The 21,644-nt window shown below is 35.5% G+C and overlaps 1 protein-coding gene across 2 annotated transcripts in view; it reads right to left on the bottom strand.

Moving 5' to 3' along the window:
• The window catches only part of LOC105255013 (inactive tyrosine-protein kinase 7), a 40,282-nt gene extending 24,573 nt beyond the window's left edge, over positions 1–15,709 (bottom strand). Inside the window, exons 1-2 of one of the 2 annotated variants that reach the window (XM_011264046.2) lie at positions 15,498–15,709; positions 6,635–6,937 (exon numbers count right to left, since the gene is read on the bottom strand). In XM_011264046.2, coding sequence (XP_011262348.1) covers positions 6,635–6,937; positions 15,498–15,540 — 346 coding nt within the window. In that variant the 5' untranslated portion in view covers positions 15,541–15,709. The remainder of the gene's footprint in view (positions 1–6,634; positions 6,938–15,497) is intronic. The other variant, XM_011264047.2, reaches the window with a different exon arrangement.
• Positions 15,710–21,644: the final 5,935 nt, after the last annotated feature.

Raw genomic sequence — 21,644 nt, 5'->3', positions numbered from 1 at the left:
AGAGTTTACTTCGTCGTACTGCCGTAGGCCAATGGCGGCCAATTAGCTGCTCGCAGAATGATGGATGACCGAGCATTTTATCACTTTATACGATGCTGCGTTGTAACGAGACGACAAAGAGACATCTACATTAATATTACATCTCGAATATTACGAGAAATAAATCTTCTCGTAACAAATTATGATCACAATGTGTATTGCGTGGATGAAAGAAGCAGCTGAATCTAATCAAGTTGTCGCTCAAGTCCAGTGTAGTAGTTTCGAAACTGTGAAATTTTATTTCTCATGTAAATGGATTTTATTGATTAATTTAATTTGTACGATTTGCAAGATTGCAACACGAGAAACATCTTCTTTGTTAATGAACAGAAAAGTTATGAAATGCAAAATTCTTGGCAACAATATCGCCGGAGGCAAATCTGGAATGAAGAGAAAACGAGTTTTTGTCCGACTCGTATTTGTTTAATTACTGAAGTAGACCGTAAAATGTTATAGTAATTTTGAAAAAATGTTAATTATAAAGTAGTCTGAAAGTATAAGTCATAAAAATGTACAATTAACGTACAGTGCTCTGTTCGCCTTAGTCTCGGTTTATTCACGCACGCACACCCCGGCGAATCCATCGTAAAGTCAGTCGACAGGAGCGAACGCATATTTTATTTGGTTCGCGTTATTGCACATAAAAACGGAAGCGACTAAGTAATAACAAGGTTAACGGCACGAGAGATCCAGACATCCCCCGACAATAATCCAGTAAACGTAGCAGCTCTTGAGAGAAACGCCTTAATGCAAAGTGTCGATATAGGACGCAGTCGAATCCGTGTTTTCGCGCCGTATAAATCAGATACGATCTCTTAGATGCACGGTTGAATCTTACCCATCTCCCCTTTTCACGCCCCTCGCTCCACCCTTTTCCACCCTTGCCGGAGACTGAATAACTTTCTGTCCGTTGTTGCGATGCGCACCATCTTTTAACCGTCATTGCGACATGTTATTTTTTTTATTTGGACAAAAGATTTTCCTTCGTTGGTTATTTCTTTCTGCGTCCCGCTCGTCATATTCGTTATCTCGTTCGTTACCAGCAGAGCCAAGGGGTTGAAAATTAAAAAGAGAGAAACACATGGTTCGGACCGGGAATATATTCATGCGCCCGAGCATATGAGTTTGAGAGCTCATTCATCAGATGTTTAGATGATTTTTCAAGAGTGGAAGTTAAAATTGGACGTACACAAAAATAATTTAATACTCCAATTTGATATTCTAATAAGTTGGAATCTCTTTGAAAAATGAAGACAAAAAATGTAACGTATGTATTTTTCATATGTAACATATAAACCAATTATAATGATAATAAAATAATTATATATATAAAAAATTATATATATAATATAAAATTATAGTCTCCCAACGAATGTATCTTAAGATTGGTGGGAGAGCTTAGTATCCGGAAGATTTATTTTCTGAGGGGGAAGCTAAGTAAACGGCTCATAATAATATTGTAATGAATGCAATTTATGCATTGTGCGCGCATTAATGCATTAATCAATTATCAGTATGTCGCGAATAATTCATCGCATTTTCGTGTGATATTTTTTGTCCCAACAATCGGTTTTGTTTAAATCGGTTAAAATTCAATCTCGATTGCTCGATAAGAATAGGATGGAATTTAGTTTCATTCAATTTTACTGAGAAGTTTTTAATGAAATAATTTGATAAGATAAAATTATATATACAGGGTGTATCTTAAAAAGCTCCCACTAAGCAAATAGCGTTATTCCTGATTAAAAAACCAAGTCGAAAAGTCCTGAACCATTTTTTTTCCAAGATTTATTAAATAATTAATCAGATTTAAGTATTAAAAAGATTTCTGAAAAGATGAATTGTTTTTAAAAATTAACACAAAACAGTTTATTTTTTTGCTTATCCAAATCTTGTTGATAACGAGGAAGTTTGTCTTTTTATTGGCGCGACTTTACTCAAAAAATGGTTTAGGACTTTTCGACTCGGTTTTTAATCAGGAATAACGCTATTTGCTTAGTGGGAGCTTTTTAAGATTTTAACATTAAAAACAATAGTTGAATTGATACTCAATATGGGAAAAGAGGAATTTAACGAGTTGTATTATTATTCTACTGCCGGAAGCAAAGTATATCCGTGTCATGCATTGTTTATTTCAATATTCTGCAACAGAAACATTGATTCCGAACACGTGGAAATAGAATATATCATCGAATGCGCACAGTTAATCTTGATTATATTAGAAGTTGCGCGTATCGTTGTGAATGGTAATTAACGATTATTTAGTATCCCGTTGCATTCGTTGGAATTTCAATCGCACGTGAGTCAGGATGTACTTCATCAGCATTGTTGTTAATGCATAATTATATGTTAATGAGAAACGTTAACCGATTTTGGACCTAATTAAAGGTTATTATACTTGCAAATAAATTGCGGATAAATTTATTCGACATATTCGTTTGCTGTATGATTCGATATTTGCCGCGACACTAATTGATTTAAGTAATTATTATCCGTAGCCCCAAACATATACGTACATCAATTCATCGTCCGATCCTACATTTTATAGATGTAATTTATCTCATGCCTTCGATACTCTGCGGACTCATTTATCGATTAATCGCCCGGACGACTTTCTAATTGATTCCGTCGCGACCAGGGAAAAGCGGGAAGTAACGACGAGAGTTGTCTCCTGTGCGTCTGGATGCCAAACTGCCTGAAACTGTATTTTCATCGTCCGGTAAACCCCTCCGTAACGCAAATTACTGTCCCGAAAAGGACTCGTCGCCGGATACACGGAAATATGGTCGGTCATTAAATTTAATGAAACGAAAATACGCGATGTGGGAGAACTGCTGCTCGTGCTTGCACGCCAAGCTCTCCCTACGTGACGGAGAGATTTAGGTATTAAACCGCGTGGTTTAAAGGATTGACTAAAATGCTTTCGTAACGAACGCTTCGTGAATATATGTATGTTTGCGCGGTTGACTTGCACGTGCACGTTACAGTATAGATATATACGAATTATTTCTCTCTTTTCTAAACTTTTAGATAATGACACGTTATTCCATGCCATCATATAGATTTTTATTATTCTCCATCGAAATTGAGCGCGAATGAAAATAAAAACATACGTATTTATTCAATGCAATAAAATTTGCAAATTAATATTGTAATTATCTCTTTATTTTTTGTTTAATAAATCTATTAATTGTTCTATTTTTTTATTATAGATGAAACAAATATATGAAATAATATATACTGTGTGAATATATATTGTGAATATTATTTATATTAATATACAAATTATATTAATATACAATTTATATTAATTTACAAATATAATGATTTGAACGAGTGTCATATTAAGCGGTGAAACTAATAATATAAATAGATAAATAAATTCCATCGTAAAAATCGCGTTTTTCTTTAATTATTTTCTTCAAGACCGATTTCATATTTCATAGGTAATCGCCCGCAAATACCGTGTAATTGCTATCGAGAATGCCATATTAATAATAAATGCGGATTAAATTAGCGATTGGATATGGCTGTCAATGTCACTGTTAAACTAAATTCGTCTTCTCATGAGTACACGGGGAATTAGAAATTTCCTTATTAATTTTGAGTGATACAATGATTATCGCGTTTATTATTATATATAATATTGCAGTTACAATGTCCGACAGAATATCCGATTTTTCGCAAAATTGGTCGTCTCTCGTTTGTCGCTTTTATCGCTGCGATGAAGAGTCACGCGCACACTATTTCATTTAAAATTATTTTATTGAAAAATTGTTTTATATTTTCGATAAGTTTAAAACGATGAAATATGGAATAAAATTGTATGCGATAAAATTCATTTATATAATATTTGAAAAAGAAAAGAATAATGTTTTCTTTCATTTTAAATAGATATTTAAAAAATATATATATAATGCAATAACAAATCGCGTATATATATTCATTAGGTTCATAAGACATCGTTCATTAAAAATTCTGCCGATTAGATGAAATTCAAAGCGAAACAAAGAGAATCGCGAAAAACGTATTTTCATATTCGTTGCTATGTTTATCGCAATTACTAAATGAAATCGGCGCGTCGATATTAAGCACGCACTAAATGCATTATACTTTACATCGGCTATACTTCCCCGGCTTGGCAACTGCGTATAATAGTGATTACGAAGCGATACATGATAACGAGTCGCGACCGGTACGCTAACGATGCACTCGCAACCGTTTCCCTTTCTCGTTTATTCCTTTCCCATCGTCTCTTCTCTTCGGTTTCTTTCAACGTTTGTGACAATCTAACATGTACCTTTTTTCTGTGAAATTCTTTCATTACTCATTCAGACACCATATCCGCGTTATTTACTTTTTTTACTTTTAAGCTTTTCCATCTCTCATTTTGTGCAGTCTGACACGTAGAAATGCTCACGTAGATGGACGGACGTGTATACATAAATATTTTTCGCTATTTCTCTCTCTTGGTCTCTCTCTCCTTCTCTCTTGGCATCGGCGAAATTATATTTGCAACTAGAACGAACCCTCGAGCGTACTCGAATCATTAAAATATGAACGCGAGAAAGCCGACGTAGCCGTGGATGCCATATTGGGCAGCGAGCGGTACGAGAGCAAATTATCTTGCTTAATTAATGTCGCGCGGGCGAATAATTGGAGAGGGTATGGACGGGGAGGCCGTAGCTCTCGACCCATCACGAATCGATTTCTGTCTCCCTCTGCGACCCGGCGAGCTCCCTATTGTTTTTCCTCTCCTTCCCTCTCGATCCCAGTCTCCTTTCCTACACCGTTCCTATTTCACTTCGCATTCGGCCCGTGTAATTTCTGCGCATGAGGCGTTTGATCTGCTCTTTTGCGGAGACGGGACGATTAAAAAGTACCGTGACGACGATGATGCGGCTTCGGCGACGGGCTTCTCTCTCGCTCCTTCGAATCCCCCGAGCAATGATGACGAGGCCTACCACCGTCTCACTTCCCTTTGTTGACTGAGCAACGCTGCCGACTGAATGGCGGATTATATCGGTTTATCGGGCCGGCCCAGTCGCATCGTCGTGTAGCTAGTGTATATACTTTATGAGAGCTTGTGCCGCTATATGACTAGTACGCATTTTCACCTCCGTTAACTTGATACCTCCACACGAAAGAAATCACATTCAGATGGAATAAGTTAACTAATGAGATAAATTAGTTTATTGTTAATTTGTTGTTCTAATTTATTATTCATTTTACTAATATTCATTTTATTTTCGAATTTATTATTCACTTTACTAATTAATAGGAGACTCGAGGTTAAAGCAATAAATTAATAGTAAATTATGCCTTACATTCAAATTTGATTTCTCGTGGAAATATCAGGAGATCCAATTTTCGCTTCTAGTCCCGGAAATTCTCGTGAGAAGCGTTTAATTTGCGTGTTTCCGCATGGACGATAATACAATGCGCGCGCTAAATCAATAATAAAGCCATATTTCCGCTCGTTAATCAGATATCTGATAAAATTAGCTAATTCGATGTTAGCGAAATATCGTTAGATATAAGCACATTTGGTTTAGACTTATTCGCATCAACTTGACTGTAATTTTAGTAAAGATTGATCAAAAAGGAATTATAAAAATATCAGAAAATATCGTTTTGTTTCTATAAATATTCTTGCAAATAATTCTAAACACATGCAATAAATAATTTTCGAATATCTGTTTATCATGTTTTATATAAATCTGATCAAAATAAAGTAATATAATGTTTATTTCAAGTTTAGCACTCGACATAAAAATATTCTTTCCAATGAAAAAACCTATCCTCTCTCTCAAATATGATTTAAATTACCTGAGCTTATCGAAGTTAATTAACTGAATTTTTTCTACGTCAAATAGACGTTATAATATATTGAAATAGACAGGGGCTGTTAATATTTAATCCAGATATGTACGTAATGAGTACGTAATCCTTTGATATATGATCTCGCTGCTCCGTTACAGGGTAAATAAATGCACACTAAAGTTAATTCGAGCATTTACCGTCAGATAACATTTTTAAATGCAGTACACTTCGTGTGCATAGCAAAGAGCGAGTTGCACATTACGCTCGTTTAATCGTTAATGATATAATGCATGTGTTTGCGCGTATATTTCATGAAACATTAACTTGCATATTATTTTCCGCGCTGCCAGGAAAAGCTTTAATTAATTTAAATGTTTCCGTTGCGATACTTAATTGAGACTAATATAATTAAAACTCATACTAAAATGACATTTTATACAGGCAATGAACATATTACAATTCCGCGCAAGTAAATATCTATCGAATATATTATATAAATATGAATATAAATTCAATTGTCATCCCAAAAATATCTATGAAAATGAATGACAAGTATAAAATTAAATTGGTTAATTTATGAAAGTGAGATATGAAAATTGATAATGAAAATGTAAATTAAATTTTAAAATTTGCCGTGTGTAATATTATATTTGGTATCGCAACGAAATTCTAGGAAAGGAGAGATCAGATAATTATAAAATTAAAAGCAAGCGATGTTAAATTATATCGCAAGTGTAAGCGAAGATAAGCGTAAAGATTCGATAAGACTTACATTGAACGTTAATCTTGGCGGGCGAACTTTCAATCGAGTAACCGGTTTCCTCGTGCATGGCTACACAAACAAAACTTCCACTGTCCAAGATCCGACTGACCCTCGTGATGTAAAGATCGCCCTCGACCTGATGCCTTCGCGGGCTAGGAGCAAGCTGCTGTCCGTCCATTTTCCACGAGTATTTAACATGCGAGCTTGGTTGAGCCTCGCATCTCAAACGAACCGGCGATCCTTCGATGGCCGAATGTTCCGCGGGACTCACCGAAAAGTAAAGCTCGCCATCCTGTTCGTGAGCGAGTGCTACTGTAAAAAAATAACTTATTAATAATAAACATTCGATATTGGTTATAAATATTAAAAATCGATCAAATTCATATGTATGTTTAACTTTATTATTAGACCATCGTAGACAAATTATTTATTTTTTATATTTTAACACATTCATCAAAGAATGATGTAATTGTTTTCAATTTACAAATTTGAATATACAGGGTGTTTCAGACCATCCGTACCACCCATTTAAAAACTAGAGAAGTGCTTATTTAAAAAAAGTAAAAACTTTTCTTTATAACTCGGGCACTCTATCGAATGGTGATATTTTCAACTTCTGGTTCCGGCCGGAAATAGGCGATTCAGACCGGAAGTGCATTTTTTTTAATGGAACCTCCTATTTTTCCATATTTTTGTAGCTTACCTCGAGAGCTTTCCGAAACACTATAATAAATTATTTTTCCACCACCATTCGATAGAGCGCACCCGATTTATAAAAAAAATGGTTTTACTTTTTTGAAATAACCATTTCGCTAGTCTTTAAATGGGTGGTACGGGTGGTCTGAAACACCCTGTATATTTTTAATCGTATACATATTACTCGTACAATCAAGAATGTGCGCGTATAAGTAATCTTAATCAAACGATTACAGTGAGATACAAAGAAATGATCGAATCACCGGATGATATGAAATATGTAAAGGAAAAAAATGCCCGTGAGGAGAGAATCGCGCGTTCAAGGGATATACATATATAAGGATGTGTATATGTGTACGATGTACGAACTCCCACATACGCAAGTAAATTCGTGAGATTCGCGAGCTTATGTACGGCGACCGTTGCGTACGCATTTTGCATACAATGGCCGCACCAGTGTAGATTAAATCCTCTGTACCGGGGCGAAAATCGATCGGTGTTCCTCCGCGGCCGTGGCCGCCGGCCGGGAACACGTGTGCACCGTGTGCATCCGTGTGACTGCTCGCCGTCTCTCTCATACCATCGATCTCCCGTTCAGGCAACGCGCCACTATAGCGCGTCTCTGTACAAGTGTTTGAGAATAATTAATCCGTCGCGGTTACAATGGACGAAATATTATACATTATATCGTGCGTTCGTTTATATAATCCACCTCGCGTTCAAATTTCAGATACGCGGTTGGAACCACGCTTTTCCCTCTCCGCACTAATAACTCCCATTATTCGAGATAAACAACAGAGATACCGGTCAATGATCTTGTGAAAGAATGCGGAGTCCTGCTGATAAATTCGAATTATTCGGTATTTTAAAATTGCCATTCGTCGTTGCTCCGACCATTATTTTCGTCGTGTTTTCAAATGCTATTTTTGAGAACATATGCATCCGATTTAAAATGTAATTGTATATATGATATATATATATATATATATATATATATATATATATATATATTTTTAACGTTTGATGTGTAATTTATTTCGATCAATAACAAATATCTCCGTGTGATCCCAAATGTAATATAATTTAACCGCCATCCGTGTGCGATGGAGACCATAATGCACGGTCATAAATCTATCAGAGGGACCCCTAGATCTTTTATTTATCTTTGAACGGGCTCTGCCATAGTCTTCCTATCTGTAATTGTGGATTCAGGTATTTCCTGTGTTCTAATACCGCCGCGGTACCCTATCATTTTAAATTTTACAATCCTTTCAAAAGCAAAATGTGCTTTTAAAAGCAGTTATTATTTGTTTTGAAAAAAAAAAATATCTTCGTCTACGTCTGAACATAAAATTACAATCGGTAACGATATTATAATTAACAATAAAAGTTACAAAATTTCATATTGCAGAGCGATTATGCGATCAATATTAACTGATATTACAGTCGATCTTTTGTTGTAATTATATACGCGGACGCAGAAAATACGCATTTTTACGGCGGATTCGCGACTCATGCGCGCGCAACGTCAAAGGAACCATTGATTCCGGACCGCGTCTCGTCGGAAAGCGAGAGCCGCGATCAGCCACACGAACGATGGAAAAATACCTTTTAAAAATATCGTCTGCTTATCACTCATTGGTTCCCGGATTACGACGGGAACTCGAGAAAATAAACTAATGCGGCGAGCTTTACGACCGAATCATGTCTTTTCAACGCTCTCGTTAGGCTGTATCTTCGAATGCGGCTCGATGTCAATCTTTACCGAGGTTTATCAGTGAGAGAAAAAAAAGGGGAGAGAAAAAGAAAGAAGGACAGCGTCCAAAAAAAGAATATGCCGATCCTGTTGGTCGTGAAGCCTCCTCCAGGGATAAACACGACCGCTTTTACGACTTACTCTTGAGATTGGCTTCCTTCTCGAGCTAAACATTTCCTTCTCTCTTTTACTCTTTTCCTCGACAGCTGCAGGCACGTTGCTTTATGGCGTTTACACAAGCGGCCCGATTTTTCGACTACGTTGTCCAATGCCAAGTGCTTGCGCACGTTTAATGCCTGCACGATGTCACATATGTCGTAAAATCGTCGACTAGCAGTAGGATAGCCGATGATCATGGCAAATTTCGAAGGAGATAAAAATAGGAGTTTTCAAGATTAAAAATTTATTTAACCGAAAGCTTTGTGGGAAATCGACTAATCAATAAATCAAGCTCAGTTGATAATTAATTTCGTTATTCTGAAAAATTATTCATTTAAAATAAGTATAAATGAATATTGCAAAGAAAATTGTAATACAAATATTGCATAATTTTAATCGTAGTTTCATCCAAAGAAATAAGAGATTATTAAACAAAAATATCACAAGAAGGATTAATGATACAATTTAATTATTTTGTATTTTATGGAATGCCATCAAAAAATTTTTGATTCTAATTCTTAAATGACTCTAAAAAGAGATCATAAGACAATCATAAAATGCTTTCCTCTTATATGTTTCTCTTTCCGGTGAATCGAAAACGACAAGAAACTAACTCGTCTGGACGCGAACACAAGGGGTTGTTTTCTCACAGTAGTCTGGGGTAGTTTCGCGATTCCCTTTCGTCGGAGCACTTCTTGATTATTATTCGTGGTACACTGTACACGATCCCTCTTGCAGGCATCATGAAACTAGAAGGGAGAAAGTTTGTGCTGGTAGAAGCAGAACTTGGCTCGTTATGCTACGGAATCTTTTTCTCGGTGTGTACACGTGACCAAAGTAACGACAGTCTTTAAACCGAAAGATCGCTTTTGAAGCCGTTGGAAACTTTTCGCGTTTTCATAAAATCATTCATATAATTAATTTAAATCGCTTGCATAATTAATTTAAATAAAATAATCGGTCGATTCGAAGAGAGCGTCTGTGCTACGCGACTAGAAATTGAGAATGACACTTAATCATAGACTTCTATATATTACACCTAATTGCTGATATTTAAGAGCAACCATCTATAATTAAACAGATTACGTAAGTTACTATATTTCTGCGTCATATTTCACCTGGTCGACAGTTATTAAAATATAAGCTATTTTCACATATAGACAAGTACTAATTGATAGTTATAGATTTGATTGATATTCTGAATTGATATTTTGCCCATTAATGTAGTAATTATGTTTATTATAAATGGCAACCCTTCATCTATAAGATCGCTGCCTAGATACAATATATAGAAATTTGTATAATCTTTCGATGAAACATTTGAAATCAAGTCGTAGCATATCCAATATGTAATATATTTTTTTCATGTTTATTGATAAAAAAACTAAATATTCTCTTCTCTTTCTAACGTTATTGTTTTCTTCTATTGTCTAATCGAATATAACGCTCTATCTTTGATAAAAGATAATTAATGATACAATTATTATATGCAAAATATATGTATAATAAATTTATAGATACAATACAAAATATAATAAATTTATAAATTTTAAATAAATTTCTTATAACAAAGATGAGTTATAAGGGAAAAAAATAGATAACAGTAATAATATGTATATATAACTTTAATATATAACTTTTGAATTTCCCAAATGGCTTTCGCACAGAATCTCTCCCCTTGCCGCAGAAACTTGTACCTTCGTATCAATTAGAACGGTTCCCAGCAGCACGGCGCGAATATATGTAACGCACGCCGAATGCATAATTCATCGCGTGAACGTAGAATGCGCACTTTATCACGCGGCTCGCAGTCAGCGAACCACGCGGACTGAATTATGCGCGGGCCGTCAGTTACGTCAGACGAGACTCGGCGGGTGCGCGCGTGTGAAAGGAAAAATTTGCCTCGTACCCCGACCGATTCTTCAACGCCCCCTCGCATCACCCACGTGTATGAAAATCGCCGCGCGTATTCATCGGGGGTGTCGAGTACCTCGCGCGTGCTAAGATCCCTGAGCAAGACGCTGCCGGGTGCAAATAATTGTGTTCGCTGTACCGCCTTCCAGACGGTCTGAGCATCGTAAAGTTCATGCACTCAGAATGCTTCCGCGACTCTGAACTCATCCCGAGAGTTGTTGCTCCTGAGGGGCTGCGTCGAGACAACATACGTAAGGCACACTTATTATACGAAAAAAAAAAAAAGGAAAGACTGAGGATAAAAAAAAGTAAAGGAGAACTCGACGAATACCGACGCCCTTTTAGTGAAGGTAAAGTGCAACCGCTCGATCTTGCCCCGGAAAGAAAAGAATACAGAAAAAAAGAGAGAGAGAAATAAAATATTATACAACGATGAAGACAATCGCGCAGTACATTGTTTTCTATTTTTTTTTTATCTTCCAAGCTTGAAGCTTAGGCCTGATCTTATCTCGGCAACGTGGACAAAAATTTACTTTTAATGTGTAAATACGAGGAAAACAGATAACTGATTTCTGATAATAAATAAGAAATTACATATATCTCGAAGCCACACGAGAAATAGTTTCCCCTTTACTTTTTTATTGAAGCTAATTATTTTCTTTCTATTAAATATTAAAATTTCTGCTTTAGAAGATATAACTTTTTATTCGCTAGGGTCCTTGTTGAGTAAAGAAAATGACCCTTCAAATAAAAATATCGCAAATCACGATTATGTAACGTAACGTAACGTTCAACGAAAAAGGACACAGGAAAAAAAAAAATATAACTGTTTGCATTGGCGCGATTTCTATTTACGGAAATCAGTCAAAAAGAGGATTCATTCAAAGCGAGATCCACGATGAGAATGTGAAGTGTGCCATTTTCGTCAAGAGTACTTAATGACAACACGAGCAAGCGGATTTTATCAAAGAGAATCCGGTGTCGCCTATCCGAGAGTCTTTCTCTCTCTCTCTTTTTCTCTCTGGTTCGCTCCTCGAAATATATTATTCACGCTTCCCCTGATTCCATCCCAAAGGTCATCAAACGCAGGCTTCACTCATGGCGAGGCATTTTACACGCTTTGAACCGCCGTTGGTCTGATGATCGACGCGGTTGGGAAACGAGATGAGAGGGGAAAAGAGAAAGGAGTATTTCCTGCCGAAAGATGGGCCGGAGTTTCGAGGTATCTCTTCGAAACGATAGAGAGTTTATCTTACGATTCCACGTGTCAACAGGCGATAACAGCCGGATGAAAGAGTTATTTCCAAAAAAGCCTGGGACGTTTGATGAGTGTATCCCCTTAGATAAAACAATTCTATTCTAGATAACTTATTTGCATTATCAAATAAATTCTCTGATAAATAATCTATTATCATTTATTTATCTTTAACGCCTTTCTTTATCTTTAAAAAATTTCCTCACTATTTATATATGTAAAAAGTTCTCTTTTAAAAGAAGATACAAGAAGATATAACTTAACGAGTTTCATTACGAGAGCTTTTAAAGAAGAAACTTTTAAAAGCTACTCGCTAGATCTCGATATCCCGAAATATGTAAATGGATGTAAATTTCACGTGCGCTCGCGATGCGAATCCGCGTTGCAATTGCAGTTACGAGGAACGACGCGATACGAATGCGTGCGCGTGTCGCGGATGACATCTCGTCGGAAAAAAAAATGTCGGTATCGCTCTTTATACGTTGGCGTTACGCGCCACCCGCGTCTTTATTAGCCTCTCTCCTTCACTCTTGTTTCTTTCCGGAGTCATTTCAGCGGCTCGTGGGATCAAAGGGCTAATACGATTTCTCCCTCTTTCCCTCTTCGTCGCTCCCTACAGCGAGACACGTGTACACTATGACGACGTCACGCAACGTTTGAACGAGAAGAAAACGAAGAGAAGAACCGAATGAGTGAGTGAGAGAGAGAGATAAATAGATAGATAGATAGATAGATAGAGAGAGAGAGAGAGAGAGAGAGAAGGGGGAGGCGAGGAGAGAGAAAGAGAAAGAGAGAACGTTGCGGCTAATAACGTGCGAGCGGAAGGAGAACACGAAAACGCGTTACACACGCTGCACGTCGAATAACATTCGGTGAACGAAATAACCGTCGTGTGCGCGGCTTCGCACAAAGGACTCTTATGTTAGTGGCGTAAAAAAAGTCGTCGTTCGCGGGGGAAGGAGACGAGGAACGGAGAGAGAAAACGAAAAGGAGCCGGATTTGGTTCGGACGAGAGGAGACGGAGAGGAGACACGACGAGGATCGCGACGCAGGGGGACGCTCGTGTATATACTTTCCGTCGTGTACCCCTATCTTCCTTTCAGAGGCACGGAACGTCTCCAGAGTTCCCGTCGTCCCGATTCTCGTCCGTAACTCGAGACGTGTAATTAGGAGCACCGGACCAATATGAATGGCCAAGTGGTCCCGGTGAGTGGCACAGCCGGAACGGGACGAATGAAAGAGCGAAGAATGCCGAGGGCAGAAGGGGGGAAAGGGGGGAGGCAGCCATGGGGGTACCATGGCGCACTCTCCGAGAGTTACGTCGTACATTTTGCGCACCTCCCCTTCCTCCCTGCTCCCCTTTAACCCCGTGGTGGCCGATATTAGGTATATATACCTACGTAATACCACACGGCAACCACCTCTTCTTTTCACCTTCCTCCCTTCCTCCCCCCCCCGCGGCCCGCCATCCCTGTTTCCCCGCGTACACCGAGTCTGCGTACAGACTCGTCGCTCGCTTATGTGTAGGTGTGTGCGCGGCTATCGAACCGGTTCCTCCTCTTTGAGAGGAGAGCCGTCATGGTGGAGAGTGGCAGCATCCTTTCCACCATTCGGGCCTCGGCCTCGAGTCTTCGTAAGAGCCGAGGGAGAATCCGCGAGGAGAACGCAAATTGGCCAGCTCCGATTTAGGCGCGAGGATACTTCATTTTTTTGCCCTCGTGACTCTTTAGTTCAGGTTGCTAATTTAGAGATAGGGTACACGATGAGAAGAGAGAGTCTTTTTCTCTTATTTTCGTTCTTTTTTTCCGTTTCTTTTCCGAAGAACGGACGCGATATCTCTGATATAATCGATTATAATAATTGGCAGTCGAATAAAAGATTCGATTTTAAATTCGCAGCGGAAAATACACGAAAATACTATTTGTAACAATCCGAAATCCTGCTTGTAAATTCGACGACAAAATGAACGTTTAATGTGAGAAAATAATGGGAAACTGTCAAATTGTCTTTTTTACGGAATATAAATCGCGCGCAATTTCCTCCCATAATTCAATCGCAAGCATTATGGTCCGTGTTATCGATCGTATTATATCTCGAAAACAATCCTAGCGCTGATAAATTGATATACGTACGTATGAAAAATAACGTATAATAGATCTCTTTCATGATACATAGCGTGAGAGATCTTTGACAAGCATGCGAAAAGAATGAATGTTTTTAAAATGAGTGAATAGATCAACGGGGAACCTATAAGAATGCTCCAAAATCCTTTTACGCATCACGCACTCGACACGCTTAATTGCACGCTAGACAAACAGCGGTAACAGCGAAATATTTTACTTGGCAAATTGCGTGATTTTATCGCCAAATAACAGCGTGCAACGAGCGCGTAAAACAATGCTCGAGGAAACGTATCGTGCTTGCCGTATCGCGCCGATGCATTTGTCAGATATCCTCCAAGTTCCTCACGCACGAAATGATAACTGCACCCTTTCTCCTCTTTTGCGATTATATACATATATACGTATATGTGTAGCTTAAATGTGTAGTTTAAATGTAGCTTCTATCTCTCTTCCGAGCAACAATATCGTCGAGTCATCGGGGGGAACGACTCGAGGTATCGTCGTCTTTTACGGGGCGCGCTCATGCGCGATTTTTTTCCGAGTCGAATCGCCGGGAGAACGGCTCGGTCGAGGCGCGCGATTCGGAGTCAATTAGCCGTAATTACACTCCGTCAGCCGGTGCAAAAAAAGAAGGAAAGGATGAAAAAACTGCAGGCGCGGGCAACCGGTCGGGAGACGATCGGCGTGGGATCTCGGGGCAGACGCGTCGCCAACTTCGCCGGAAACTTCGATCGGCGGTCTTCCCTCCGCGTGATTCACCCCTGACAGACTGATACCGACGGGAGGCGGGAAGGGAGGAGAGAGAGAGAGAGAGAGAGAGAGAGAGAGAGAGAGAGAGAGAGAGAGAGAGAGAGAGAGAGAGAGAGAGAGAGAGAGAGAGAGAGAGAGAGAGAGGAGAGAGAGAGAGAGAGAGAGAACCCTGTACGGCGTGATTCGAGGGCCGGTTATATATTCAATTCGTATACTTACACATGCAGAGGAGCAGAGGCAACAGAATCGTGACGCGCCGCATCCTTGTCGATTGCGTGAGACAATTGAAACGGGCACAGTTATCGTGTGGGAGAGAAAACACTTGATCCTCGCGACGAGATTCACGTCGCGATCATTTTAATAGTTCGCGCGGCGTTAATGTTGCAACTTGCGGCGAGACGAGATCAAACGAAGACCGACCGGCGCGAGGGGACGCGCGACACTGAGACGGCGGACCCACGCCAGCGCGAAGCGACCCCTGATGTCACCAGCTAGACTTCTCCGTCAGGGTGCGCCACGCACCGGTGAGCGGAGAGAAGAGCGAGAGACGCTAGTCTGCTTTTCAGGTGATCCCTGACAGCCATATGCCCTCTATGGACACGTTTAAAAACGTAGATATGAACTAGACAATGTTCTCAGTGGATAATGTGCACAATTTTTGGTTGTGTTCCATGCTATGTACACGAGATATCCTGCGTATAATTGCGTAGCGCAAGATACTTATTTATTAAATAAATTTCTAATATAAATCAGTTCTCTCTCTCTTTCTTCCTCTCTCTCTCTCTCTCTCTCTCTCTCTCTCTCTCTCTCTGCCTCTCTCTTTTTTCGTTTTATAATACTATATTTTCGTAAAAGACAAAATTTGTTTAAGAAAATTATATATATGTTAGCGTATCAAATAATCACGTAATGTTTTCTAGAATTACATTGTATTATACATTATACAATTTACTATACATATGTATGTGCATACTATATGCATATACTATTAGATGCTCCAAAAAGAGCAGAAAAAGAAAAAAGCTCCAAAAATATTTGCAAAATATTTTAAAAATGTTTCTTCCTTTAATATAAAATATACCTTCGAATATTTCATTATATATAGCAAATATTTTTATATCATTTTATTATAATATTATTACAATATATTATTTTCATAACTGCAAAATGTTCTAATGTTTAATGTTTTATATGTATATAATACAATGTACTATAATGTATTATAAATTATAAAGTCTAACATAATTGTAAAATATTATTATTAAAATATTATTATTAAGGAATTTTATATAAGTGCACGCTGTTTTTTTATTCTTATAATTATTATCTTAATTACTACCTACTTTGTCCAACGCATCCTTTTCTTCGAATCTTTGGATTGTTATGACCTATTTTGTTATTTCCAAGATCATAAGAATTTGTCATGCTTCTTCCTTCTTGTGATGTTTATGTCGGAATATCTTATATAGCCATTTCTCATTCGTAAAAGATGTTCAAATCACTGAAGCCACTTCTCTCTATTTTTTATTTTTATTTCTCTATTTTTTACCTTAAAATTAATTAAAAGTTTTTCACTCACCGACACTGATGCGCAACAGCCGAGTTGTCAATATTGAAGCTATGTTGTCTGTAATATACAAATATAAAATTTATATATTTAGCAGCTCTTAAAATAATTAATATTTCATTATATTTAATTATTATTGTACGCATCGAATTTTAATTATTATTGTACGCACCGAATTTTCCGATATGTGCAATAATAAACAAATAAGTAAATATGCAATAATTTTTTAAATTCTGAAAAATATATTTTTTTAAAGAGAAAGTTTTATAAGATTATTTACATAAAATCTTTTTTCTTTGAATCTTTCTTGTTTCACCATTCAAATAAATGACTCAAATTAGTACGTGTACGCGATATAATAATTAATATAAATAAATAATATAAATAAGCAATATAAATAGTACTCACCATCAGGTTGTTCCGCCGATGCAGGATGCCTTTCCTAGGCCTGCGCCTCCTCTCAGATCATCAGGGTTGTCTTAGGTTGATCTATAACAAATAGAAGATTTAAATTGTAATAACATCCAAATAATTAATATTTCAAAAGTTATTATATGTATTGAATTTTATATTCGATTTATATAATAATCGGAGATTAATAAAATAATTCTACAAATTTTAGAAAAAAACATTACTAATAATTCTTTAATACTTTATAGCTAAAAGCTTATATATAGCTAATTTTATAAGATTATAGATTTTATAAAAATCGTTTTCTTCAAAATTCTCTCTTATTTAAATCACATAAATAAAAAATCAAATTACGCGATTAATTGTTTAATATAAATTATAATAAATATATTTAATATTTAATATACAATTATAAATAAATAAATTACTTACCAGAAGGTTGCTCTGCCGGAGCCTGATGCTTCTCCTAGGCCTTCTCCTCCTCTCAGTCTTGGACACGCGATACTTTACGGCACTCCCGCACTCACGAGCGATATTTTTATCGCTAAACGCGAAAACGTGGTAACGAAACGCCGCCGTCCGCGACACGTTGACGGCACCGACGACAGAAAGTCGACGACACAATGCGTACAACGCATCAAATGCATGTGCCACATATGAGCTATTGTACGACTCGTGGCAATGCTATGCTGGATACTTAGCTTCCCCTTCAAGCTCCTTGAGATTTATCCTAAATAAAAAAATTTAAAATAAACCTCAAGGCACCATCCAAGTACTGAGCCACCCCACCGCGTCAAGGTGTACCCGTGGGGGGTTGTGTATTATATAAATTTATAATATAATATAATTTATATATATGAAAGAGACGGAGGGAAATTTATATTATATATAATTTTATATAATTTGCGTGTGGGATTGATTATATCATTCAATAATGTAATCTGATTCATTATAGTACGCTTTCAATTTTTACGTTATGTACGAAATAAGTATGTAAGCATTTAGTTAAAATAACAATTTTTTTTCTCATTGTAATGACTACTTATATGTATATTATCGAATAAAAGATTACTCGATGATCATTTTCTTTAATAAAAGAAAATTGGAATCTAATTCACAGAGATGTTATAATAATAAATAACAATGAGAAAATTATATAACAATTATATTGTATACAATATTATATTATACATATTATATATAATAATTATTGTCACAATTGCTGCTTCTTAGATTTGCAACAGCGTTCATATTAATATATAACTGCTTAATTCTTTTTCTTATTATTCTTATTTCTTATTATTTATTTCTGTTCGTATATGCGAAATGTCGACCGAAAAGTAAAAGCAATCTGAATAAGAAAGCTGTCTAATTGTATATATAAAACATACTATATATAAAACATACTATCTTAAACTGAATCAACGAAAATTTTTATTGATTAAAAATATAATATAACGTATCTCTCATTTAAGTAAGCATTGTGTCTTTTTATAAAATTTTTTGCGAATTATTTATGTAGAACAATAAATGTGTTTTTAAAATCTGCCAATAATTTTTTAAAAGATATAGTTAAAATGTTTTAAATATATTTTTTTCTAAATGCAAATCGAAATTATCAATGAATTAATGTACGTTAATTACAACATTTTATAGCTGAAAAACAAAAGAATATATATATATATATATATATATATATATGTAAACATTTATATAAATGACATTGATTGCTTTAATCGTAATACATGAATAATAATATATAAAATGCATCTTTAATAAATCGAGTTTAAAGAGAAAATGCTCAAAACTACACGGTTATAAACGAGTGTGTAAGTAACTGAAATATATGAAATAAATTTGTGTGAGTAACTAAATTAAGACATAAATCTTGTACGCGATAAGAAAGTGATGACAAGTGGACACGAAAATCGGTATTATTTTGGTTTAGTTTTTATCTGCGTATCAAGTTACAATAGATAAAGCCGAGTCGAGGCTCGCTCGAGCTTGCCCTTTAAAAGCAATTAGAGAAAAGGATGCAACGAGCGTGCGACAAGGATGCGAGAAGACAGCGAATAAGACGCGAGATACTTCGCGAGTGACAAAATCCGAATTTTCTATTGGTTTTGAGGATCGAGGAACTATGATTATTGGCTATCGATCGAGTCCGCGTGGAGTATTTAGCTCAGCAGTCCGCGCGGATTATTTAAGTCAGGAAAAATTCGGGATATTACCGATATATCGAACATCTGACGCCAATATTAATCGTTACGCAAAGGATAAACACAAATTAAATGCAAATACATTCAATTTTAATATTTTTATAAAGCTATTTTCTAATAAAATTAAGTAAATCTAAATTAATTGATTGTAAAATTAATTATTACGCGCAATCAATTTTTTGCCTTTTAAACAGACATTTAATATTATAAATTATAATTATCAAGCATTATCTTGAATATAAACTTTTAATAAAAATTCAGTCTATTTAAAAATACCTAATTCTTATATATAAAGTATATAATAATTACATTATTGTAAAATATTTTATAAAATATTGAACTATCTTGAAATATCAATTAACATGAAAAATATTTTATTATATTATTTATATATTCCAGGTGGACAGAGTTATTGGTCCATGCTGTATATATATGCGTTATATATTAGATGATAATTGAGAATAAATTCGAAAAGGTGAAAAAGGAACAGGCAATATGTTTAAAAGTAACATGAATGAAAAATAATTTATAAATGACTTACGTTTTATTTCGTTGCTCCATATGTGTTGTTCAATGCTTTTCTCCCTTTTCTCTCTTTTTCATCCTTTGCTATTTCTTCGTAACACTCACATTCACTTCCGAAAATACGAATAATAATAATTAATTATATATGGAACGATCGCGAGACACTTTGCATGACACTCCCGATCGCGAAATAATACATGAGAAACGCACTTTTTAACATATCGTAAGAAACAAAAGACAAAAGAAGTATTATTTTCGTTCGATATTTATATGAAGTTTCAAATTCATGCACTACTCATTATTACAAATGCTCCGTTTTATTAATATTATATTAACACGAATTATAAGATCGAAAGATTAATCTAATTGAAAATGATAATCGTTCAATTAATAATAAATTCGATAATATACGAAGTATCGTTTCGCACCATTATTTTGCTCGAGTGTCGCCGTGTGAATGATACCAAGAACATGGAATGTAAACATTAGCGCGCTTGTGTACGCCATCAAGGCCAAACACTGTTATTGTCTCTCTCTCTCTCTCTCTAGTCGAAATAGTTTACGTACTTTGACAAATATATACGCGAAATATTTTAAAGTATAGAAATTTAAATTTAAATATTAATATTAAATGATATAGATTAATTATATGATTATTTATTGAAAAATTTATTGAAAAATTTTCATTATGTTAAATATATATTTATATTTACGATTCGATCGTTTTACTGCACGATCTCAATCTGAATTACATTTAAATAATCGAAAAATAGATAAAGAGTCACGAATAATTTATTTTTGGCTCTAAATATCATTAAAAAAATAATTTTTGCTCATAAAAATCAATTTTATATTGAAACGATAATTTATTATTTTAGATTTCTATTATTACGATTCCTACTTGAGGTTAAATAAAAATAAATTACGCGAAATATACGGTTCGAGAATTTGGTATTCGTTTATCAAACGTTTAAATTAAATTTAAAAGTTTAATCGTTAATTGTAACAATATCATAGCTAATTATGTTTCGATATTAGTCGCGATCGCGTTTCGAAAAAGAATTTAACAATATAATTCAGAAGTAGCATTTCGCACTACTGCTTTACTCGAATGTCGCCGTACGAATGATATAGTCGTGATACAAGGTCGTAAACAATAGCGCGTTAGCGCTTGTTTACATTCGACTTGCCAAAGCCGAACACCAAACCATATATTATTGAAACTTCGTTACCGAAATATTTGACATATTACGATTTATATACTATACATATATATATATATATATATATATATATATATATATATATACATACACATATGGCGTTGGCGATGGTGATCACATATGTGTCAAATTTATTATTTAAAAAATGTTTGTCATTATATTGCAATAAATGGCATTAGCAGTGAAGGTGATGGTGGTGATGGTGAACGATGTGTGATTAATAATATCAGGTAATAATAGAATTAATAATAAAGAAAGAGAGAGAGACATCAAAACTGATTTATATTAGAAATTTATTTATTTATTTATATTGGAAAAATATATATGTATATTAGATATTATTTTTTAGAAATTTTTATTTATTTATATTTATTACTTTATTATTATTTTATTTACTTATATTTATTTATTTACTTATACA

Source organism: Camponotus floridanus, unplaced genomic scaffold, assembly GCF_003227725.1.
Source record: "Camponotus floridanus strain SB8 unplaced genomic scaffold, Cflo_v7.5 scaffold12, whole genome shotgun sequence".
NCBI lineage: Eukaryota > Metazoa > Arthropoda > Insecta > Hymenoptera > Formicidae > Camponotus > Camponotus floridanus.
Note: the sequence above shows the minus strand (reverse complement) of the source record. Positions and strands in the feature narration are given on the sequence as shown.